A 25,948-nucleotide genomic window follows, 5' to 3' on the forward strand; every position below is an offset into this window, starting at 1 on the left:
GAAAATGAGTGGGCTGATGGCAGGCATTACAATACAGCTTTATTGTTCATCAAAATGGAAATCGGTATTTTTTGTGTATATTGTGCGATTCCCAAAACACCATGGTCTCAGGGCATTTCGTGTTATTATGTACATAAATCCAAGACACTCCATTTAGTATAATATGTTATGTTTTGTATGGTATTTATTCATTTGGGGATGTCCATCATCCATTTTGTATGATTTATTACGAATAACAATTCGTATGACTTGTTACGAATTGCAATTTGTTCAATATGTTACGAAATTGTAATTCATACAATACATTACGAATTTCAAAAATGTACAATATGCTACAAATTCCAATTAGTTGTGGCTAAAGTTAGCTATGTGGCTAGGTGGCTAGGGGTTAAGGTTAGGAGTTAGCTAAAAGTGTACTGGCTAAACGGGCATTAAAACCTCTTAAGGAGGTTTTAATGCCGGGACGGTTGTTGCTCAATATGCGATAATGTGAATAGAAAATGTTGTATACAACAGCCAACTTTCTGGGACATAGACATGTCTTAATTGGGCAGAAAGCTTAAATTGTTGTTAATCTAACTGCAGAAAACGGCTGTTTTTTTGTTTGTATTATCTTTTACCAGATCTAATGTGTTATATTCTCCTACATAATTTCAGATTTCCACAAACTTCAAAGCGTTTCCTTTCAAATGCTATCAAAAATATGCATATCCTTGCTTCAGGTCCTGAGCTACAGGCAGTTAGATTTGGGTATGTCATTTTAGGCGTACATTTAAAAAAAAGGGTCCGATCCTTAAGAGTTTTTATTACCCGTTTACCCAGTACCAGAGCCAGCCTCTGTAGTCTCAAACTGGCTCACATAAAGCTGGCCAAACAAGACTCGGCTAACATTTGACGATGAACTAAAGACTTGCCTTGATTTAATGCCATAGTAATTTGAGAACAATGTGAGAAATGAGAGCCAAGACAAGAACAGACCCCAGGTCATTTCAGATCTGCTTCATCCGCCTATACAGTGTATAAGCCAGGGGCTGTACTGTGTTGTTACCATGGTACTCTAATTCATCTCTTGAAGCCATGAAGTAAGTTAATAGTGGATTCTCAACCATTTCCATTATCAGGATACGTTAGCAGTTGAAGTGATTACGTCAGGAGCACTATGACAACATGTAAAAAAAGATAAGATGAATACATTAGAAATCTAAATGTACATTGAGAGCTGCAATTGTTAGCTACAATGTAACCATTTGTAAGGCATTCTCACTGTGGCTGTTTTCCTTTTCATGAATTTCCTTGTACGATCAGGTAATAGTGTGGTCGCTGCTCACAGAGGGTGTTTTCACATATACTGTAGTCCTCTTTAAAATAATCAATCTCAGAATAAATAGAAGAATAATAACTGCATATTAAATAATGCTGTTATTGAAAATTGTACACCCAATGTAGGCTACTGCCCCTTTAAGAGCAAGAGTTGATGTTGCACCCTATGTTGTCATTCTCACCAAATATGTTGTCTTCTCACACTATTCAAACCCCACAATCAATCAACAGCTTATGAAGCTCTCTTAGCCTATAGATCACATATTGCAAACAAGTAATCTTGAACTAAAGCGCCACACATATTTTGGAATATCTGTTCATCCTTGACAATCACTAATCAACAACCAAAAAGAGCACATCATAATTTTCTCTCTTTTGTGGCACCAATGTGAGGGGTTACGGCAAGGTAAACGGTGTTGCAGTAGTCTAGTGTGGTGCGGGCAGAGTACGAATTACATTGAGTATACAAAATATTAAGAACACCTGCTCTTTCCATTACATAGTCTAACCAGGTGAAAGCTATGAGCCCTTATTGATGTCACTTGCTAAATCCACTTCAATCAGTGTAGATGAAGGGGAGGAGACAGGTTGAAGAAGGATTTTTAAGCCTTGAGACAATTGAGACATGGATTGTGTATGTGTGCCATTCAGCGGGTGAATGTGCAAGACAAAAGATTTAAGTGCCTTTGAACGGGGTATGGTAGTAGGTGCCAGGCGGACCGGTTTGTGTCAAGAACAGCACCGCTGCTGGGTTTTTCACGCTCAACAGTTTCCCGTGTGTATCAAGAGTGGTCCACCACCCAAACTGCATTGGAGTCAACATTGGAGTCAAAATGGGCCAGCATCCCTGTGGAATGTTTTTGACACCTTGTAGAGTCCATGCCCTGATGTATTGAGGCTGTTCTGAGGGCAGAAGAATGGGGGGGTACAACTCAATACTAGCAAGGTGTTCTTAATTCTCGGATGCTTTCTCTGGTGAGAGTGATGTGTCTTGCTTTCGGCGCACTTCTCAGTCAAATGATCAATATTTAGAGGCCTCCATAAAGTTTGACTTTTGTTGCCTTTAGAGGAGCTCATGTCTAAATTCAGGAACTTAACTCTCCCGTAATTCACACTCTGGGTACGGGAACAATGACAAGTGAATCTGAGGAGCTTTGTGTTCACATTGCCCTAAAAAAGGGAACCGGACCGTGGAATTCAAGCGAACCGAACTCGGAACAGAACTGGGACCACCTCTAGAGATGCTCTCACTTCGGTTCGCTTCAGGGGCTCTTTTGAGTGGTCTGAGTTCCTTTGGAGTGGTCACACTGCACAAAACATTAAGCGAACTGCACTGAGTTCACACAAATTGGCTGAAAGGGACCAAGTATGAAAACACTCACTAAAAAATCTTTTGCATGCCAGGATGGAAAGCACTTGAGCTATGAGTGACAACAAGCTAAACAGGTTTGCACAAATGTACAAATGCTTTGTTATTGTCTCTGTACTTTCATGCGTGCATGTTTCAATCCACAGGGACTTCACTGGTAATGCTTCCTCTGTTAGGTTACCTATCAGTTTACAGTAAACTCTTATCAGACCACAATAGAGGAACTCCTTATCAGGCCATTACAAGGATTTATTTCTCTTTGACTTGACTTATGGGTAGCAACTCTGAAAGGAATGAGGAAGTATCCAAGAATTACAGAAGGGGAAATTTTATTTAAGTACGTACACACGGAGTCAGTCATTTATTGTTGCTGTGGTAAAGGAACCAGGAAGGACAAATCTGTTCAGGTGAGATTTTTTGTAGTTTATCTGAAAGTAAAGCTTTCTATCATCAAGTAAGATGTCATTCTAATCTACAATTTCAGATGAACTGTCTCATTGAAAGGTGGGAATTATGTGTCGGCTGTTGTGTGTGTACGCCTGGGTGCGGTTAATGCACAGTATCAAAACAAGGAAAGCTTTTAATTCTAGATCATTGTTTTTCTTGTTAGTCTAGGAGATTGAATGGCGACTGAATCTAACTCTGGTCAAGGCATCAGGGAATATGCAGATTTTGCAACAGATATGTCCGGAGCCAGCTGCTCTGAGAACAGCCTGGGGTTCATCTGTGAGTTACGCCCAGGGAAGGGCATCCAGGCTGGGGAGAGGCAAGAGAAAGTCCTGGTAGTGGTGAGGCTACCAGCACAATGCAGTGTACATCAGCTACGTCTTCGTATCTGCATGCAAACTCAAGAGCTGAACTGCCATCCCGATCCATTAAGCCTGTTGGACCCTGAAAAGTTTGTACTGCTTTACCCCAAGGGAGAGGACTGGTATGAGATCTTTGACGACTGCCAGGTTCTCCGGACACTGGATGTACCATGGTCACGTGACTCCCGGGGAAGGCAGGTAGCACACATAGTGGTGTCGCCTCAGCCAGATGACACAGAGGAGAGGCAGAGCCACCACCGTACCCTGGTCAACCTGATTGGCCATGACCTGGATACAGTAGCAGAAAATAGGCTCGGCGAGCTCAGCTTCACACGCAGGAAGCTGGCTTCTCCCCGCCAGGAAGAGCTAAGAAGGCGGGATCCCAGGGCCTATGCAACAGAGCCATGGACCACCTCAGCCCCCATCCCAAAAGTCCAGGAGGAACAGCTCAGCCGAAAGATATCAGTCAACATGCATTACAATGACGTGTGCTTCAGTGTAAAGGTGGATTTTAATATATCACCTGAAGGTCTCATCAAGGTCTTCCGAAAAATCATGGTAGACCATGCTCTGGAATGTGAGTCTGGTGACATGGTTCTCAAGGTCTGTGGCAGGGAGGAGTTCCTCTCTGGAGACTTCCCTTTCTCTGACTCCCTGTGGGTACGGCAGTGTCTGAAGTCCATGCAGGCGCTCCATCTGTCTGTGGTCCCCATGGCGCAGCTTGATGAGGACACTGTGAGGGCCGAAGACTGGCCCCTTGTGGACAGCTTCACTGGGCTTTCCAGCTCCCACGAAGAGCTGGCCCTGGAGGGAAAGGATGTGGATGACATCCTCATGATTTCACTCTGGGACTGCAACCGCAAGTTCAGAGTGAAGCTCCTGGGCTTCGACATACCCCAACCCCCTGGCAAGCCTCCTCAGTTCATCCACGTGGAGGCCTCTATCCTCTACGGGAGCAAGGTGGTAACCTCTGTTTGTTCCACACCCAAGGCCTTTGCTGATGAAGTTCTGTGGAACGAGTGGTTGGAGTTTGATATCCTCCTCAGGAATCTTCCCCGTGGAGCTAAGCTGGGCCTGATCATCAATGCTTGCACCCATGATAGCGCCGCAACAAAGGAATTCAAGTCCCCATCCTCTGGTCTTAAAGCTCCAGACCACCAGAGAGGGAAGGGAAAGCTGCTGTACTTTGTGAATCTCCTTCTGATAGACCACAGGTCCGTCCTTAGCCAAGGGCCACACACCCTTCACATGTGGGCCTATCCCGAGCTGGAGGAAGATGCTTTTACCTATAAGGCGGATAAGCTCTCCTCTGCCACCAACCCAGACGTGGCAGAATCCATGGCTATCACCTTCCTCCTGGACCGCTACAGTTTCCCTGTGGTTCTCCCTCACAGCACAACCTCCCCTGGATCCTGCTCCTCGCCTGGTCAGTCTTTCCCCTCATCCTCACCCGACTCCAGCTTATCTGATAAAAGCCTGTCTCCCATCGCGAGCGACCCGTTTGCCAGATCCTCCTCGTCCCCAGTGACCACAGACAGGGCCCGTCTGAGGAGGTTCAGGGAGGAGAGTGTTCAGTATGCCTCCAACCTCCCCCAGTTCCTGCGCAGCGTAGACTGGCTAAGACCCAGCTCTGTGCAGGATGTCCACTGGCTGCTGAGTCACTGGGAACCCCCAGACCTGGATGTCTCCGTGGCCCTGGAGCTCCTCAGTGTGGACTTTGCTGATGAGAGGGTCAGGAAGCTGGCTGTCCAGAGACTGGAGAGCTTGTCTAATGATGAGATGCTGAAGTATCTGCTGCAGCTGGTGCAGGTACGTTGAATAGGGGACGAATATGGAATAGAAGGAATCATATGATTGATTTGTCCTTCTGTACATTGAAAAAAACAAGTTGAAATAAGTCTTTAATTATAGGATATCTATGGTTAACAGGTTATTTTACAGCCTGGTTATTACCTGCTATTTCTTAGAACTGGACAATTGTATTATCTCTGTTAAGTCTACATCCATTGTATTCGGTGCATGTAACTTAACATTTTATTTGATAGAATACAAGAGAGTAACAATTGTTACCAAGAAGTCACTCATTCATGTTGCTCAGCAAACATTGACATAGCACAAAGGGCAGCTTTTCACTGCACACTGGGATGCACACTGGGATGTTTGTGACCAGTATTGTGTTATTATTTCTTTCTTTTCCATAGACTCTCAAAGTGGAGCCTTACCATGACAGCTTCCTGACTAGATTCCTCATCCAAAGAGCTCTCAGAGTATGTGACCTGTGTGTGAACTTCTATGTTTTAGTTTCCAAGGAAATTATTGACTGTGATTTATTGGGGTCACGGGAGTGAACCTGTACCTTGCTATGCTTGTAATGCATAAATAACATACATTAGCTATAGTAAGATATACTTCAATTAACTTTCCTCTGGCGTACAGAGCAAGAGAATTGGCCACTTCTTCTTCTGGTACCTGCGCAGTGAGGTGGCGGGCTGCCCGTTCTTCCGTCAGCGTATGGCTGTGGTGCTAGAGGCCTACCTGCTGGGCTGTGGCCAGGCCATGCTGAGCAGTTTCATCAGCCAGGTGCAGGCTGTGGAGGCCCTACATGAGGTTGCCAGTGTGGTCAAGAGACTCTACCCTGACAAGACGGACCTCCCATCCACAGGTGGGGTTCTGGCCTGGCTCCACTGGGATGTAGAACAGAGAAAATGTCATAGAATATAAATAGAACAAATTCCATTGGGTCAGAGTGGAAGAAATATATTGCTGTGAACATTGGAATGGTCATACAGTTGCCTTTGGAGTGTTATAAAATCAAATTTGATCGAATCATATAAAGTTGGTAACAGATTGTTTGTTCCCCAGCTGCCCAGAGGCTTCAGGAGCTCCTGAGGACATGTAATCTCCCATCAGACTTCCAAGTGCCCTTTGACCCACGCATCAGAGCAGGCAGAATCCTGGTAAGGTTAATTCAGTGTCTGTATGGCAGGAAGGGACATTTTAGCCAGAATGTGTTGTTGCTGTCAGGGTCACAAAAACAACTTACTGTGATTCTAACCCCCCATGTATTTTACACTCTAACCTCAATGAGTCCTGAGGTGAAATTGAACCTGATTTATCTTCAAGGTCCTGAACAGTCATTCTGATTCCCATGTAAAATATCCTTTTGAAGTACATTTTCTCTCATGGCTAACTACCAGGAAGTTTGAAAAGACAGGCTGAGTGGGCATGGAGCTTATATTCATGAGCTCGCATTGACTGACAGCTCTTTGAAACGCCTATATCAGGAAACGTGGATATAGTGTAGTGAGCAATGTTGCAGTAAAAATATCTCAATCAAATATGGTTATTAACAAAGCAACTCAAACAACATTGAAATTGCATCAATTGTGTAAAAAAAATTATATCTCCAATTTGACATGTCTCTTGTGATGCGGTTCACAGCAGCAGTGATGGATATGTTGACATGACAACTGCGTTAAGTTTTGAACGATCCTTCCCTTCTATTTTGTTCCATGCTGGCTGAAGACCTAGCTAGCCAGTAACTAGCAAACACCAGACACAGATGAAAAGGGAAACATAAGTATCTTTGCCATAGATGAAGTGTAAACTTTTAATTATATTTGCTGACACCCTACAGTTAAATTTTGGCACCAGTAGAGTAGCTAACTAGCTATGTAAACCACGCCCCTCTGCAAACACACCTCTGATGTTGGCCTTCTCCGATGTTGGCCTTCTCCAATGTTGGCCTTCTCCGATGTTGGCCTTCTCCAATGTTGGCCTTCTCCAATGTTGCCCTTCTCTAATGTTGGCCTTCTCCGATGTTGGCCTTCTCTGATGTTGGCCTTCTCCGATGTTGGCCTTCTCTGATGTTGGCCTTCTCTGATGTTGGCCTTCTCCGATGTTGGTTCATGAAAAACATGATTTTGACTGTTCATGACCTTTAATAATTCCTGTTGTTGGTTGTCATTTCATATTATAATATGTTAAAAGTCGCTTCCCTCTGGCCAATCCCATTCCCAATCCTCCAATCCCCACAACTCTAGCTGGACAGATGCAAGGTTATGGCCTCCAAGAAGAAGCCTCTGTGGCTTGAGTTTTCCTCCATGGACTCTCCATGCCCCTCTGGTCCCCCTGTAGGCATCATCTTCAAACAGGGGGATGACCTCCGACAGGACATGCTGGTGATTCAGGTGAGTAAAGACTAGCTAAATGATCGGTGGAAAATACGATACTTAAAAAGTGATTATATGACTTAAAACGTATCTTATTTCGTTGTTAGGTAATGTTTGACTTATATTTGATTGATCATTTGTATGATGTTTCCAGACACTGGTGGTGATGGATTCTATATGGCAGGAGAAATCACTGGATCTGAATCTTGTGCCCTATGGCTGCATCTCTACAGGATACAATATAGGTCATTAACAATAGTTCAATATTCAGTCTCTAATTGAAAATGCACTGTGTCACAATCATTGATAACCACTTATCTGTTTTCAGGCATGATAGAGATTGTGAGAGATGCCGTCACCATTGCTGCCCTGCAGAGGATCCAAGGAGGCACAACAGGAGCCTTCAAGAACGATGCCCTGTTTGAGTGGCTCAAGGGGAAGTGTCCACTCCAAGAGATTGTAAATAACACATAAATATCACAATTTCTTCCCTCATTTCAATATGGATCAATAGCTATACCTCCTATCTCCACGAATTGTTTTTCAATCTTAGACATGATACAGTAGTTTATGAGAGACTGTACAGAAGTCATTTCGCTTTTCCCCAGTGACATTGTGACATTTTATGCTCATGCTTTTACAATTCCCTGAACTTCTCCCACCTAATCTCAGCACTATCAGGCTATGGAGAGGTTTGTTAACTCTTGTGCTGGATACTGCGTGGCCACGTATGTGATGGGGATAGGGGACCGCCACAATGACAACATCATGATTACAGACCAAGGTAAGAATGAGAATAGTATTATACCTTTCACTAACAGAAAAGAAGAATGGAAGACACAGCATAAAATAGTGTTATTTTGTCCCCCCAAAATTTGATGAATGCATTCTGGGTACTCGCACTCAAACCATGAAAAGGAATACAAAGGAGGCCGAGATGCAAAAATAAACGTAATTTAATACATGCTCGAAAGTATAATTAAAGGTGCTAGTGCAAAGCACCAAAAAATTCTAAACAGAAAACAGCACATATTTCAGCTTATATGGCTTCATCAGTCCGTACCAGTGCTTGTAGAGCACTGATGAAGGCATAGAAGCCTAAACATATTTATTCTCCCACGCAACGGTAACCTTCCATTGTAGCCTGAGTGCAGACCCATCACACATATGGATTGGAAAAAATAGATGCATCCATTGGTTCAATATTCTCCAGTGTTTTTATTTAGTTTTAGCAGCCCGAGAGCCTAGTCCGGTACTGGCAACCTAATTGAATCCAATGAATTGCACTATGCAGGTTTTCATTTTGACAAATAACTTCCATTAACAAGAATCCTTAACATAATTTGAAAAATGTACCAATATAAATAATTATAATGGTTCAAAATATGTACATCTGTTGTTGATTTGTCATCAACCATTTGTGTGTTGTGTGACTAATTAGTGCACCAATTAGATGTACTAACTGCAGTTAATTTTGCCAAGCTGCTCAAACATTCACAGTCGGTGTGAAGGCAACATGGTTGACTAACACAGCACTCGATATACACTGTTCAAAAAAATAAAAGGGAACACTAAAATAACACATCCTAGATCTGAATGAATGAAATATTCTTATTAAATACTTTTTTCTTTACATAGTTGAATGTGCTGATAACAAAATCACACAAAAATTATCAATGGAAATCAAATTTATCAACCCATGGAGGTCTGGATTTGGAGTCACACTCAAAATTAAAGTGGAAAATCACACTACAGGCTGATCCAACTTTGATGTAATGTCCTTAAAACAAGTCAAAATGAGGCTCAGTAGTGTGTGTGGCCTCCACGTGCCTGTATGACCTCCCTACAACGCCTGGGCATGCTCCTGATGAGGTGGCGGATGGTCTCCTGAGGGATCTCCTCCCAGACCTGGACTAAAGCATCCTCCAACTCCTGGACAGTCTGTGGTGCAACGTGGCGTTGGTGGATGGAGCGAGACATGATGTCCCAGATGTGCTCAATTGGATTCAGGTCTGGGGAACGGGCGGGCCAGTCCATAGCATCAATGCCTTCCTCTTGCAGGAACTGCTGACACACTCCAGCCACATGAGGTCTAGCATGGTCTTGCATTAGGAGGAACCCAGGGCCAACCGCACCAGCATATGGTCTCACAAGGGGTCTGAGGATCTCATCTCGGTACCTAATGGCAGTCAGGCTACCTCTGGCGAGCACATGGAGGGCTGTGCGGCCCCGCAAAGAAATGCCACCCCACACCATGACTGACCCACCGCCAAACCGGTCATGCTGGAGGATGTTGCAGGCAGCAGAACGTTCTCCACGGCGTCTCCAGACTCTGTCACGTCTGTCACATGTGCTCAGTGTGAACCTGTTTTCATCTGTGAAGAGCACAGGGCGCCAGTGGCGAATTTGCCAAACTTGGTGTTCTCTGGCAAATGCCAAACGTCCTGCACGGTGTTGGGCTGTAAGCACAACCCCCACCTGTGGACGTCGGGCCCTCATACCACCCTCATGGAGTCTGTTTCTGACCGTTTGAGCAGACACATGCACATTTGTGGCCTGCTGGAGGTCATTTTGCAGGGCTCTGGCAGTGCTCCTCCTGCTCCTCCTTGCACAAAGGCGGAGGTAGCGGTCCTGCTGCTGGGTTGTTGCCCTCCTACGGCCTCCTCCACGTCTCCTGATGTACTGGCCTGTCTCCTGGTAGCGCCTCCATGCTCTGGACACTACGCTGACAGACACAGCAAACCTTCTTGCCACAGCTCGCATTGATGTGCCATCCTGGATGAGCTGCACTACCTGAGCCACTTGTGTGGGTTGTAGACTCCGTCTCATGCTACCACTAGAGTGAAAGCACCGCCAGCATTCAAAAGTGACCAAAACATCAGCCAGGAAGCATAGGAACTGAGAAGTGGTCTGTGGTCACCACCTGCAGAACCACTCTTTTATTGGGGGTGTCTTGCTAATTGCCTATAATTTCCACCTGTTGTCTATTCCATTTGCACAACAGCATGTGAAATTTATTGTCAATCAGTGTTGCTTCCTAAGTGGACAGTTTGATTTCACAGAAGTGTGATTGACTTGGAGTTACATTGTGTTGTTTAAGTGTTCCCTTTATTTTTTTGAGCAGTGTAGGTCTTTGGTGACCTTTTCACTCATGTCAGGTTCACCTTTTCTGTATTATCTGTTTTTTGTTTGACAAAATCTAATTTGTGCACAGTGTTCAAAGATCAAAATAAAGATGAGCATTTGTATGTATTCTGAGCAGATTGAAGCATGTACATTTAGTTGTCAGTGACAACTGTTTTTTATATTAAGTTTTACATGCAGTGCCTGCAATGTAAAAATAAAATCAAGGCAAGGTCATCAGTCTCAATGAAACAGCCTGTCCCTTTTCATATCCTGTCCCTTGTGCTTCTGCATCTGTCACGCTCGGACCATAGAGAGCCCTTGGTTCTCTATGGTGTTTAAGTCAGAGCGTGACTAGGGGGGTGTTCTAGTCATTCTATTTCTATGTTGGTGGGTTGTATGGCTCCCAATTAGAGGCAGCTGGTAATCGTTGCCTCTAATTGGGGATCATATTTAGGAAGCCCTTTCTCCCACCTGTTTGTGGGATATTGTTTGTGCATGTGCTTGTTGCACCATGTATGTCATGTTTCGATATCAGTTTATTGTTTTGTTGGAAGTTTCACTGTGAATAAAAAAAATTGGAATTCAAGTCACGCTGCGCCTTGGTCCGTCCATTATCAAGAACGTGACAACATCTGCATTGCTTGCTCTTTGGGGTTTTAGGCTGGGTATCTGTAAAGCAATTTGTGACAACTACTGATGTAAAAAGCTCTTTATATAAAATACATTTTGTTGATTGATTCACTGTCCTCTTGATATGGTGAGTGGAGTGTTAAAAATGTAAAGCATGTTTCCTGCTCCAAAGGGAATCTGTTTCACATTGACTTTGGCCACATCCTGGGGAACACCAAACGGTTCCTGGGGGTTAACAGGGAGAGGGTCCCCTTTGTCCTCACTCCCGACTTCCTCTACGTCATGGGCAGGATCAAAGGTCAACCCAGTCTCTACTTCCAGAAGTTCAGGGTAAGCGGCCTATCTGAAGGTCCTCACTTTCTTTTAAATGTGAAGGCTAAATAACTGTTGGAGTTATTATTTTGTCTATCCTTGTCTTCTGAGTTTGTATGTGTGTGGTTGTCAAACGAGTGGTTATTCTCTCCCCACTTGCAGGACACATGTACCCAGGCCTACCTGTCCCTGCGCTCCCACTCTCGCCTGCTGGTGACCCTCTTCTCCCTCATGCTCTTGACGGGGATCCCTGAGCTCAGCGCTGCAGAGGACATGCGCTACCTCCGGGACGCACTGCAGGACGACAAGGGGGAGGACAACGCACGGGAACACTTCCACCAGCAGATAGCAAAGTGCGAGGAACTGGGCTGGACGGTTCAGGCCAACTGGTGGATCCACATGTTGGCTGGCATTAAGTAGAACCAACTTCCAGAACCCCATTTATGCCTGAGATTCATATGATTTTATAATTTGTTTTTAAACCCAACAGAATCAGGTGTTACACAACAGACTGGCATTGACAGGATATAGTACTCAAGTGTCAGGCCAAATTCAAATCCTGCATGAGGGAGTGTTGCTGTTGTCCACCTGTGCGATATGCTCCAGCTGATTAGAATAAATTGGTATGATAGCATGCGGACAATCTATTACTTCCTTAATGATATCTACTAAACCCAAATCATATGAACTGTATGTCCTTCATCCTTTAATAATGCTTGGGTTAAATCTCTGAATTATAATTGGCTAAGGGTATATAGATGGGTAATATAGACTGTAATTAATGTTGCACAAAGCCACATTCTTATTCATCACTGAATGCATCAAGAAAACAACAAAGGATGAATACAGGAATAAGATGTTCGGTCCATATACATGAATGCAGACTTCCGCAAGCCATATTACCCGACAGACATTAAAGATGTCGCTATGCAGACATCGCTCTGCCATTTCCTGGTTGCTAAAATTCTAATAGTTCACCTAATCTCAGTTTGTGACAAAACAAGCGAGTGTAGAGAATCATTGTACTATCTAACCCACTGTGACATACCCTTTCCCTACCACAAATATAGTATTTTTGTTCAAAACCGATAGTAAAAGACACAAACAAAACTTAGGAACGGGAAACATAAAATAGCACACACAGAACTGATCTACCGCTTCTTAGACTTGCTTATATTTATATTGAGAATGACAGATCTATAACACACATTTCTATGTGATTTTGTTTGGGTTGCCAAAAAACTTACTTTTTGAGTCTTAAAGTAAGAATTGTCTTGGCAACATGCACAGTGAGCTCTAGAAGTATTGGGACAGTGACACCTTTTTGTTGTTTTGGCAATGTACTCCAGCACTTTGGATTTGAAATGATACAATGACTATGAGGTTAAAGTGCAGACTGTCAGCTTCAGTATATCGGGGGAACTGTTTAGAAATTACAGAACTTTTTGTACATGGTCCCCCCCATTTTAGGGGACCAAATTATTGGAAAAAATTAATTTGTGTATTAAAGTAGTCTAAAGTTTAGTATTGGGTCCCGTATTCCCAGCACGCAATGATTACATCAAGCTTGTGGCTCTAAAAAGTTGTTGGGTGCATTTGCTGTTTGTTTTGGTTGTGTTTCAGATTATTTTATGCCAAATAGAAATGAATGGTAAATAATGTATTGTGTTATTTTGGAGTCACTTTTATTGTAAATAAGAATAGAATATGTTTCTGAACACTTCTACATTAATGTGGATGCTACCATGATTACGGATAGTCCTGAATTAATTGTGAATAATAATGAGGGAGAAAGTTATAGACACACAAATATCATAGCCCCCAAAAATGCCTACCTCCCCTGTTATTGTAATGGTGAGAGGTTAGCATGTCTTGGGGGTATGATATAAAATGCTAACCTCCCCTGTTATTGTAATGGTGAGAGGTTAGCATGTCTTGGGGGTATGATATAAAATGCCTACCTCCCCTGTTATTGTAATGGTGAGAGGTTAGCATGTTTTGGAGGTATGATATAAAATGCCTACCTCCCCTGTTATTGTAATGGTGAGAGGTTAGCATGTCTTGGGGGTATGATATAAAATGCCTACCTCTCCTGTTATTGTAATGGTGAGAGGTTAGCATGTCTTGGGGGTATGATATAAAATGCCTACCTCCCCTGTTATTGTAATGGTGAGAGGTTAGCATGTCTTGGGGGTATGATATAAAATGCCTACCTCCCCTGTTATTGTAATGGTGAGAGGTTAGCATGTCTTGGGGGTATGATATAAAATGCCTACCTCCCCTGTTATTGTAATGGTGAGAGGTTAGCATGTCTTGGGGGTATGATATAAAATGCCTACCTCCCCTGTTATTGTAATGGTGAGAGGTTAGCATGTCTTGGGGGTATGATATAAAATGCCTACCTCCCCTGTTATTGTAATGGTGAGAGGTTAGCTTGTCTTGGGGGTATGATATAAAATGCCTACCTCCCCTGTTATTGTAATGGTGAGAGGTTAGCTTGTCTTGGGGGTTTGATATAAAATGCCTACCTCCCCTGTTATTGTAATGGTGAGAGGTTAGCATGTCTTGGGGGTATGATATAAAATGCCTACCTCCCCTGTTATTGTAATGGTGAGAGGTTAGCATGTCTTGGGGGTATGATATAAAATGCCTACCTCCCCTGTTATTGTAATGGTGAGAGGTTAGCATGTCTTGGGGGTATGATATAAAATGCCTACCTCCCCTGTTATTGTAATGGTGAGAGGTTATCTTGTCTTGGGGGTTTGATATTTGTGTGTCTGTCTCACACAAATAACTTTCTCTCTCATTATTCAGAATTCATTCAAGACTCCGTAATCATGGTATACTGAACAAAAATATAAAAATTCAACAATTTCAAAGATTTTACTAAGTAAATATAAGGAAATAAGTCAATTGAAATAAACGAATTAGGCTCTAATCTATGGATTTCATATGACTGGGCAGCGGTGCAGCCATGGGTGGGCCTTGGAGGGCATAGGCCCACTCACTTGTGGGTGGGCCTATGCCCTGGCCTATGCCCTGGCGTGGTTACACGTGGTCTACGGTTGTGATGCCGGTTCTCTACGTACTGCCAAATTCTCTAAAACAACAATGGAGGCAGCTTATGATAGAGAAATGAACATTCAATTCTCTGGCAATGGGCTCTGGTGGACATTCCTGCAGTCAGCATGCCAATTACACGCTCCCTCAAAACTTGAGACATCTGTGGCATTGTGTTGTGTGAAAAAACTGCATATTTTAGAGTGGCCTTTTATTGCCCCCAGCACAAGGTGAACCTGTGTAATGATCATGCTGTTTAATCTGCTTGTTGATATGCCACACCTGTCAGATGGATGGATTATCTTGGCAAAGGAAAAATGTTTACTAACAGGGATGTAAACAAATTTGTGCCCAAAATTTGAGAGAGATAAGCTTTTTGTGCATATGGAACATTTCTGGGATCTTTTATTTCAGGTCATAAAACATGGGACCAACACTTTACATGTTGCATTTATATTTGTGTTCAGTGTAGAATCCACATGAATGTAGAAGTGTTTAGAAACATATTCTATTCTTATTTACAATGAAAGTGACTCCAGAATGACGCAATACATTATGTACCATTCATTTCTGACCGTGAGTGTTAGTAAGGAAAGTGACTAAAGGAAGTGAGAGAGAGTGAGATTATGCATGCATAATTTACATTTTACATTTAAGTCATTTAGCAGACGCTCTTATCCAGAGCGACTTACAAATTGGTGCATTCACCTTATGATATCCAGTGGAACAACCACTTTACAATAGTACATCTAACTCTTTTAAGGGGGGGGGGGGGTTAGAAGGATTACTTTATCCTATCCTAGGTATTCCTTAAAGAGGTGGGGTTTCAGGTGTCTCCGGAAGGTGGTGATTGACTCCGCTGACCTGGCGTCGTGAGGGAGTTTGTTCCACCATTGGGGTGCCAGAGCAGCGAACAGTTTTGACTGGGCTGAGCGGGAACTGTACTTCCTCAGAGGTAGGGAGGCGAGCAGGCCAGAGGTGGATGAACGCAGTGCCCTTGTTTGGGTGTAGGGCCTGATCAGAGCCTGAAGGTACGGAGGTGCCGTTCCCCTCACAGCTCCGTAGGCAAGCACCATGGTCTTGTAGCGGATGCGAGCTTCAACTGGAAGCCAGTGGAGAGAGCGGAGGAGCGGGGTGACGTGAGAGAACTTGGGAAAGTTGAACACCAGACGGGCTGCGGCGTTCTGGATGAGTTGTAGGGGTTTAATGGCACAGGCAGGGAGCCCAGCCAACAGCGAGTTGCAGTAATCCAGACGGGAGATGACAAGTGCCTGGATTAGGACCTGCGCCGCTTCCTGCGTGAGGCAGGGTCGTACTCTGCGAATGTTGTAGAGCATGAACCTACAGGAACGGGTCACCGCCTTGATGTTAGTTGAGAACGACAGGGTGTTGTCCAGGATCACGCCAAGGTTCTTAGCACTCTGGGAGGAGGACACAATGGAGTTGTCAACCGTGATGGCGAGATCATGGAACGGGCAGTCCTTCCCCGGGAGGAAGAGCAGCTCCGTCTTGCCGAGGTTCAGCTTGAGGTGGTGATCCGTCATCCACACTGATATGTCTGCCAGACATGCAGAGATGCGATTCACCACCTGGTTATCAGAGGGGGGAAAGGAGAAGATTAATTGTGTGTCGTCTGCATAGCAATGATAGGAGAGACCATGTGAGGATATGACAGAGCCAAGTGACTTGGTGTATAGCGAGAATAGGAGAGGGCCTAGAACAGAGCCCTGGGGGACACCAGTGGTGAGAGCACGTGGTGCGGAGACAGATTCTCGCCACGCCACCTGGTAGGAGCGACCTGTCAGGTAGGACGCAATCCAAGCGTGGACCGCGCCGGAGATGCCCAGCTCGGAGAGGGTGGAGAGGAGGATCTGATGGTTCACAGTATCAAAGGCAGCCGATAGGTCTAGAAGGATGAGAGCAGAGGAGAGAGAATTAGCTTTAGCAGTGCGGAGCGCCTCCGTGACACAGAGAAGAGCAGTCTCAGTTGAATGACTAGTCTTGAAACCTGACTGATTTGGATCAAGAAGGTCAATCTGAGAGAGATAGCAGGAGAGCTGGCCAAGGACGGCACGTTCAAGAGTTTTGGAGAGAAAAGAAAGAAGGGATACTGGTCTGTAGTTGTTGACATCGGAGGGATCGAGTGTAGGTTTTTTCAGAAGGGGTGCAACTCTCGCTCTCTTGAAGACGGAAGGGACGTAGCCAGCGGTCAAGGATGAGTTGATGAGCGAGGTGAGGTAAGGGAGAAGGTCTCCGGAAATGGTCTGGAGAAGAGAGGAGGGGATAGGGTCAAGCGGGCAGGTTGTTGGGCGGCCGGCCGTCACAAGACGCGAGATTTCATCTGGAGAGAGAGGGGAGAAAGAGGTCAAAGCACAGGGTAGGGCAGTGTGAGCAGAACCAGCGGTGTCGTTTGACTTAGCAAACGAGGATCGGATGTCGTCGACCTTCTTTTCAAAATGGTTGACGAAGTCATCCGCAGAGAGGGAGGAGGGGGGAGGAGGGGGAGGAGGATTCAGGAGGGAGGAGAAGGTGGCAAAGAGCTTCCTAGGGTTAGAGGCAGATGCTTGGAATTTAGAGTGGTAGAAATTGGCTTTAGCAGCAGAGACAGAAGAGGAGAATGTAGAGAGGAGGGAGTGAAAGGATGCCAGGTCCGCAGGGAGGCGAGTTTTCCTCCATTTCCGCTCGGCTGCCCGGAGCCCTGTTCTGTGAGCTCGCAATGAGTCGTCGAGCCACGGAGCAGGAGGGGAGTACCGAGCCGGCCTGGAGGATAGGGGACATAGAGAGTCAAAGGATGCAGAAAGGGAGGAGAGGAGGGTTGAGGAGGCAGAATCAGGAGATAGGTTGGAGAAGGTTTGAGCAGAGGGAAGAGATGATAGGATGGAAGAGGAGAGAGTAGCGGGGGAGAGAGAGCGAAGGTTGGGACGGCGCGATACCATCCGAGTAGGGGCAGTGTGGGAAGTGTTGGATGAGAGCGAGAGGGAAAAGGATACAAGGTAGTGGTCGGAGACTTGGAGGGGAGTTGCAATGAGATTAGTGGAAGAACAGCATCTAGTAAAGATGAGGTCAAGCGTATTGCCTGCCTTGTGAGTAGGGGGGGAAGGTGAGAGGGTGAGGTCAAAAGAGGAGAGGAGTGAAAAGAAGGAGGCAAAGAGGAATGAGTCAAAGGTAGACGTGGGGAGGTTAAAGTCACCCAGAACTGTGAGAGGTGAGCCATCCTCAGGAAAGGAACTTATCAGGGCGTCAAGCTCATTGATGAACTCTCCAAGGGAACCTGGAGGGCGATAAATGATAAGGATGTTAAGCTTGAAAGGGCTGGTAACTGTGACAGCATGGAATTCAAAGGAGGCGATAGACAGATGGGTCAGGGGAGAAAGAGAGAATGTCCACTTGGGAGAGATGAGGATCCCAGTGCCACCACCCCGCTGACCAGAAGCTCTCGGGGTTTGCGAGAACACGTGGGCAGACGAGGAGAGAGCAGTAGGAGTAGCAGTGTTATCATTGGTAATCCATGTTTCCGTCAGTGCCAAGAAGTCGAGGGACTGGAGGGAAGCATAGGCTGAGATGAACTCTGCCTTGTTGGCCGCAGATCGGCAGTTCCAGAGGCTGCCTGAGACCTGGAACTCCACGTGGGTCGTGCGCGCTGGTACCACCAGGTTAGAGTAGCAGCGGCCACGCGGTGTGAAGCGTTTGTATGGTCTGTGCAGAGAGGAGAGAACAGGGATAGACAGACACATAGTTGACAGGCTACAGAAGAGGCTACGCTAATGCAAAGGAGATTGGAATGACAAGTGGACTACACGTCTCGAATGTTCAGAAAGTTAAGCTTACGTTGCAAAAAATCTTATTGACTAAAATGATATAGTACTGCTGGCTGGTGAAATAGGCTAGCTAGCAGTGGCTGCGTTGTTGACTTTGTTTGAAAGTGTAGCTGGCTAGGTAACCTCGACAATTACTCTAGACTACACAATTATCTATAATAGTACATATATACAATATAGTGTGTGTGAGGGGGTCTAATCTATTTGTGTACATGTTTGTCCGTCACTTGTATGTGTAGGCCTACTATAGTGACAGGCAATATGGCAGCATGATGCAGACAGGGATTGTTTCTCAGAAACCCTCATTTTGAGAGTTAATTTAAGCTGTGTGGGTGGAGCCTCACAGAGGCTTGTGATAGTAGGACTAGGGCACTTAGGGGTACCGTGGTGTAGTGAAGGGGGCAGCATGGATCTGCCTCCTCTACTCACTCTCCTCCCTCTTTTTGATGCTCTCTTTTAACGACCCTGGTTGCTTAGCTCGCTCCTTCATCGCCTGTTTCATCCATCTATCTGTCTCCTTTGAAACAATTTCCCACAAATTCTAGTTTTTAGTTTTCCTAATCTCTTCCATGTTCTCTACTGTCCTTTTCTGTATTGTCCCTCTCGTTAAATCTCTCCTACCCCCCTTTCCTTCCCCCCCTCCCTCTCCCTTTAGTGTAGTGTTTCTGTGTCACTGTGTCAGAGCTGCTTAGTGGTTTGACTGTTACTGGCCCTGTTCTGGAGCACTGGGTGCCCCCACACCACGGGGCAAAGCTCAGACACCACCGCCACCACCCTGCCTATTGCATCAAGGGGTAAGTACATGTCTCTCTTCTAGGATATCCAGTTCTAGCGAAATATGAAAATGGGGTTGTATTTAAGTCATTGAAGTCTATGGGTGTCCATCCATGTAGAAGAGTAACAGTTTGGGCAAAAAGGACTATATCCTCTATATCCACCATAGCACATTGACAGAGTTACAGGGAGCTGTAGTTGGATATTAAAACACAGGTGCCGTTCATTAGATAGTTCTGTTTTAGGTCACCATTCAGGGGCTTTTCTCCGAACAATACCAGTGGTGTGCCAGTAAGAAATGTGTGTGAGTCACAGGGGTGGCACAGTGTGTGTTGCCATGGCATGCTGCGGCTTTGTGCAGGGTGTTGGACTCTGTACTGTGCAAGAGGTGGCTGTCTGAGAGAAACTGAAGCTGGGTGTTGTTGTTTTAGAGTTGATTGCTTTCCTTGAATCAATACTCCTCCACTGTCTTCCTTACACGGGTTTGTTTGTTTGATTATAGTCATGGCCTCTAGAGGAGTCTCACATGGTGGTTATTGTGAGAGATTAACATTAAAGGTATGATGGACAACTTCTCTGTTTGATATTATAACTATAGATATATGAGACTAATCAAAGTAACCGAGGCTGGGGTGTGGTTAGTGAAGGTCCTCTAAGGTCTCACATGGTGGTAACTGCTCCTTGTGAGAGATGGACAGGTATGATGGACAAGTTATGGAGGCCAAGTTGAAATTGATCTCCCTCCCTGTTTCACAAACGATGTTCCGTCTATAGATATATGAAACAAGGATAGAATGATGAGATTCATGGTCCAATTACTCACTTTTCTAATGTATAACAACAGCATTTGGGTGCAAATCAAATCGTTTTTAATTAATGGACATAGAGTAACCAAAGTTACTTTTTTTCTTTTGCATGATTAAATAGCACAGAACAGGATGTAGACCAATATACTGTGTATGAAGGATTAAAAAGACGAAATAACCATTATAGGCCCTGCCCGTACCATTATTTTTGACAGCATAAGAGGGAGAGATCGGTTTTGACTGAAATATCTATGGTGTGTAATTACTAGGTTGTCAGAATCTTCTCAGTTGTTTTGTTCTTGCAGCCTTCCATCTATGTGCAATTATTATGAAAAATGTAGCCTACTTTTGCGTCATTTTGTCAAATATGTGATAGCTACTGGTTAAATAACAGTAATAATCAAGTCTTGATGGTCACTTTAAACGGGGCTGTCCTAACCATATACTGTGCACAATGCTATACTAGACATGCAGGTAGCCAGGGCGTTATATATTGAGACCACCGCCCTAGCTCTCCTGCCCTCCCCCATCACAACCGGTCTTTGTCACCACGTGGAGATGAGAACGCTCCCCAGGGTGGGGCATGTTATTAGGGGGCGAGACACTGCCTGTGAATATCCATTAGGATGAGCACAGGTGAAGATTGAGAATGAAATGAGAATGAACTAGTTGAGTGATTAATCAAGACATAATTCTATTTTGTGTGAGAATAATGAGCCCCATAGATTTCTTTAGATTTTCTCCAGCCTCAGATCTCTCATTGTTGGCATCTTTCCGGGAATGAATCCTCCTTGTTCACCTACATGGATGCCCGTGGTTTATATATGTCATTACCAGAGGGAATGGAAAAGTTAATGAATATATACTGTATGTGATGGTGTGTATGTTCCTCTTCAATGTCGTGTTCTCTTGCAGGGACCCTGCTTTGAGCTGCAGCGGCCCGTGGCTAACCTGTTATGACATGGTGCAGCGTCCTCTCACCTCCCCATGACGGGGGGCTACTGCAGGGAAGGCCCCACAATCACCCTATATTTTGGAGGGAAATGCTAACTGACACCAGCCCATGGGAATGTCCACTGGAGGTACCCCCTTCACATCCTCCCGACCTCAGTCTGACCTATGTAAGTGCTCTGCAAGGGAGTGGACACAGGAGAGAGACACACAGATAGATACACAGCCACTGATAGATTAGCCAAGCCAAAATGACACTATTATATGGGCATACGTTTCTTTACCGACTATAGAGTCACATTTTTGTTTCGACTATTGCTGGCCTTTAATTTGGCCTTCTGTTTCCACTTTCCAGGGATGTGACAAATGCTGCCTGGGATCTGTGACCTTTGCCTTTTCCCAGCATGACTGATTTCCTCTGGTGTTCAGAGTGGACTGGGGTTTTCTAGCACCATTTTAAATCAGTTATGTTGATGGGGCATGGCACCTCTTAGTCAACACAGAGAGAAAGGGAGACCTCAGCCATCAAACTGTTCCAGCTATCTCCAGAATCTCATGTTATGGCAACTCTGCCTAGGGCTAGGTAGATGTTTTAATATATTTATAGAGGGGCGGAGATATGTCATTACTGGTCTAACATTTAATTGAAACGGTTACATTTAATGTCACAACAATTTTGGCATGGAGAAAATGGAGTGGATCAAAGCAGTGTTTGCATGTGAGAATCTGTATGCTAATTATGTGACAAATCTGACTAGTGGTTTCTTACTTTCTTTCTGTTTCTGAATTTGTTAAATTACGGTATTCACTGCATGTCGTGTTTTTCTTCCAATAAGCATTAGGCTTTCTGTCTTACTCAGCCTGTAATGTAAGATGACTTTCTCACCCCCTCTCTTGTCGTCTCTCACTAATGTATTTATTCTGTTACCTTTTGACTAGTGATTGGTTTGGGATTAACAGGGCGAGTTTGGGCGCGCAGTCTTGGTTAATAATTAGACTGGAACAGACTCACACACGCACATCCTGTCAGATGGAGGTCTCTCCATCTGACAGGATGTGAGACAGTGAGAGAGTGATTGAGAGTCAGGAGAGCTTTTGTATTCTCTTCCAACAAGGGGAATCAGGTGCTCCCCGCAGCCTGGCAACCATCACCTCTCTGTGGGCGTAACAACAACCCGCTGCCCCTAGAGTAACAGGGCCCTGTGGAGCTGCTGAGAGATGCAGTGTCTCTACACTGACCGCTGATGTGAAACAGAGGCGTTTCTCTGTTTCGTAAAAACAGCCCAGCAGCAAACTGCGCACACACAAAGCCCCGCACAGCAGCTTTCATCACCTAATACAGAGGTAGGTTTTACATATTAGCTATCTGTTTGAATTGGTGAGGTCCTGTCACCTCTCTATTTCATGTGATAATGAGCACAGTGTTAAATGAGGACAGAACAGCTAGGGATTTGATTGTGTAATTCTTCCTGTAGACGGGAGAGATGAGGGAGTGCATGATCTCTGATGTGTGATTACTTTGATGTTTATCTTTGTTGCTGTTACGCTGGGTATAGATTATAGACGACAGATGAGTTGGAAATGACAGAAAATAACTAATACATTCAACCAAATACAAATAATATGGTGTTGACTGAGGACTCCATCCCTGTGCCTGTTCAGCTTCCCTGTCGATATGAGCACACAGGGTATTGAGACAGATGTTCTGGGGCCCAGTCACAGCCCGTCTGAACCAAACACTGTGGCTGGAACTGAACAGGACTACTGCCTCTACCTGCACAGGTACTGGATGTTCGTGTGTTTCTTTGGGTTTAAGTAAGTGAGTGTAGATCTGTATGCTGCACATACAGTATATTGGAACCATATGCATACTGTGTGGATGTTAAATGTACCAATTATATCTGTTTACTTACAGCTAATTATTATTCTTTTTTAATTTTTTAATAATTTTTTAATAATTTATTACAAAAAACACAAGGAAGGAGTAACATTACACTATTAGAACATGAAGGACAAACAATACAGCATCAAGACACTATCAAACATGTATCAGTATTTCCGCAACAGAGCCATCCTTACGTGTGAGGGTGCGTGTGCATGATAGTGATATAAAATATATGTCATAGTTTCCTTTTTCATGATCACAATCTTGTGAAACCTGAACCCTCCAAGATCCCCCCACAGTTCCCCAATAGCTGTTCCTCAACCATTCAAGACCCCTCCCACAATCCCCCCCCCCCCCAGGAAAAAAAACAAAAAAACAATGAAATCCATTCCCCACCCCCAAGAACCCCCCAAATGCACCAACAACCAAGAGAATGAACTAAAGAGAAGAAGGGAAAAGACAGAAGAAAACAGCAAACAACAATGCAATTTTTAAAAAACATTTTTTTAAACAAAGGACATCAAGGACAACTGAAATCATAACAGCAATGCCAACTGTATATGTTTGTGTGCATGTCTGGCACTATTACATGTATGTGTGTGTAATAGTAATTATTAGTGAATTAGTGTTTATGGGTGTGAATTGTATGTCTTCTCAGGTCATTGTTTCAGAATGCATGAATTCATCTCTGTGGGTATCATACAATTTTCACAACAATCCGCTTTTATATAATGTCGGCAATATAATTGGACGGAAGTGTTTGTTTGTGTGATGCAAAGTATGGGTTGATATACTGAGGGCATGGTGTGTGTGTATGTATGTGTTTGTTTGATCAGCTGCTGTCTCTCGGTAGGCTGTTCGGGAAGGAGACAGCTGAGTACTTCCTCAACCCATCTCCTGTCCACACTTCCTCACCCACCTGGTACACACTACTGATGAAGAACATGGGAGGTAACTGTTATAATACAAAAGTACATCTTTGCTTTTAGGTGACAATGTTATATGCAAATGTACCCTTTTTTGGTGGCGCAACTGGTTGGAATGTTTCCAGAAGGCATTCAAGTGTGTTCTAACTGGAGCGGGAGGAAGTGGTACAGCCCAGCTAAGCAAGCACTGTGATTTCCACCATTTCACCTTTCTGAAAAGTCCCATTATCTAGCCTAGTGGTTCAACAGACTAATTCCCACTGCTAATGTATTTATTGCCATCTAGTGTCTTGCAGTGTGTTGTCTGTAGCTTTTCATGTGACCAGTGTGCCTCTGTGTTATGTATTTATTGTGTTGTGTAGCCAGAAGAACTAACCCTCTGAGCCTGGTTCCTCTCTAGGTTTCTTCCTAGGTTCCTGCCTTCTAGGGAGTTTTTGCTAGCCACTGTGCTTCCCTCTCTGCATTGCTTGGTCTTTGGGGTTTTAGGCTAGGGATCGTTAAAGCTCTTTGTGACAACTGCTGATGTAAAAAGGCCTTTATAAAATACATTTGATTGATTGATTGTGTGTCAGATGAGGTGAGTGCTGAGGCCCTGTGGGACAACTTGAGAGAACACTCCACCAGACGACTCAGAGACCTAGAGGAGAAGGAGGAATCTGAGTCTCTTGAGGTCAGGCTAATTATTCATTACACTAATTACAGTAATAAGTACTAATGAGTAATGGCCCTGAGCGTTTCCTGGTTAGGGTCACATTGTCAGCAAAAGTCAGGGATAAAAATGCAGAACAAAATATGTTTGAGGTTGATATTTCTCATACACAGCTATGACTTCACTTTCCTGTCCCTTTGTCCACAGTTGGTGAAAGTCTCTGTGAACCAGGATGGACAGAGAGAGCGGGGTCACCTACGGCACCTGGCAGGGGTCAGGTATATGTTCAACCTGGCCCAGCTCCACCAGGTTTACTCTGCCCATGTTCTCTCCCTCAACCATCCAGCTCTGCTCCTAGATGACCTGGAGGAGCTCGAGAGACCACATAGTTACCTACCTATCTCACAAATAAACAGGTGAAGGGAAACCTAGCATTTTTAAATAAGCATTAGCTAGTGCTATTGGTAATATAACTACTGTTTATTATACTTCCAAAAGCCTTGCTAATTGAAAATCATTTAATCAGATGTAGAGACCAATCTTGGGTCAGAGTATCATGCATCTTTTTATATTTGTGTTATTAAATGTGCTTATGCTGTGTTATTCGTATTGAAACAAAAATCCCTTTGTGTCAGTGAAATTTGAATTTGTGTGTAATGCTGGGACAAATATTCCACAAGAGGGCAGTCCCAGATTAAGAAGATGAATGTTTAGTTGAATTTATGATGGTAGTTTTCACTTTAATATGACAAGCTATACTTTCAAAATTGTATTTCTATAATTTCCACTAATAGTTTTCAACAAATAGTCATTATTTTATTTGTGAAACTGTGTATTATTTTGTGAGTTTGTAATTAAAAGTGACACGTGGCAAGTGTAATTGATTGAATCATTCAATGTCCAAAATAATAATAAGTATTATCAATCAAAATCCCCATATTGATCCTAAATGTAATCTAAGTGGATACCATAAACTGTCAGCTGAATGAAAAGAGCTATGAAGCATCTTCACTCAAGAGCATTGCTTTATACTGTATCTTTGTGTGCTTGTATGGTTGGACGTGGAAGAGTGTGTGAGTGTGATTGTGCATCCATGGCTGGAACCTGAAATATGTCAACTCAGCACTCTCCAATGACCCCTGACCTCTGTTATAGACAAATCATTGAATCCTACTACTCACTGCTCCGGTTCTCAGGGCAACGAGCCTCCTTACCAGGCTCCTGATTGGTGGTATGCAGGCCCAAAGGATAAACACACTAAACATAAACGTCTGATTGCAGCCAAACACGATCAGTATGAAAGCAAGAAGGTACTTTAGATTTCATAGTGGTTAACTTTCC

At 44.2% G+C, this 25,948-nt stretch overlaps 2 protein-coding genes across 2 annotated transcripts; both read left to right on the forward strand.

The window, feature by feature from the left end:
• Positions 1-2,894: 2,894 nt before the first annotated feature.
• Positions 2,895-13,401, forward strand: LOC139557267 (phosphatidylinositol 4,5-bisphosphate 3-kinase catalytic subunit gamma isoform). Its single transcript, XM_071371830.1, has 11 exons — positions 2,895-3,096; positions 3,300-5,307; positions 5,700-5,765; positions 5,935-6,160; positions 6,361-6,455; positions 7,542-7,688; positions 7,825-7,915; positions 7,999-8,129; positions 8,343-8,454; positions 11,599-11,756; positions 11,901-13,401. The coding sequence occupies exons 2-11, from the start codon at positions 3,313-3,315 to the stop codon at positions 12,156-12,158; spliced, it is 3,279 nt and encodes a 1,092-aa protein (XP_071227931.1). The 5' UTR covers positions 2,895-3,096; positions 3,300-3,312; the 3' UTR covers positions 12,159-13,401.
• Positions 13,402-19,090: 5,689 nt separating this feature from the next.
• On the forward strand, positions 19,091-25,487 carry LOC139557268 (uncharacterized). Its single transcript, XM_071371832.1, has 8 exons — positions 19,091-19,410; positions 21,112-21,317; positions 21,503-21,730; positions 22,263-22,491; positions 22,810-22,929; positions 23,886-23,983; positions 24,531-24,628; positions 24,815-25,487. The coding sequence occupies exons 5-8, from the start codon at positions 22,823-22,825 to the stop codon at positions 25,025-25,027; spliced, it is 516 nt and encodes a 171-aa protein (XP_071227933.1). The 5' UTR covers positions 19,091-19,410; positions 21,112-21,317; positions 21,503-21,730; positions 22,263-22,491; positions 22,810-22,822; the 3' UTR covers positions 25,028-25,487.
• Positions 25,488-25,948: the final 461 nt, after the last annotated feature.

Source organism: Salvelinus alpinus, chromosome 28 (assembly GCF_045679555.1).
Source record: "Salvelinus alpinus chromosome 28, SLU_Salpinus.1, whole genome shotgun sequence".
Taxonomy (NCBI): Eukaryota; Metazoa; Chordata; class Actinopteri; order Salmoniformes; family Salmonidae; genus Salvelinus; species Salvelinus alpinus.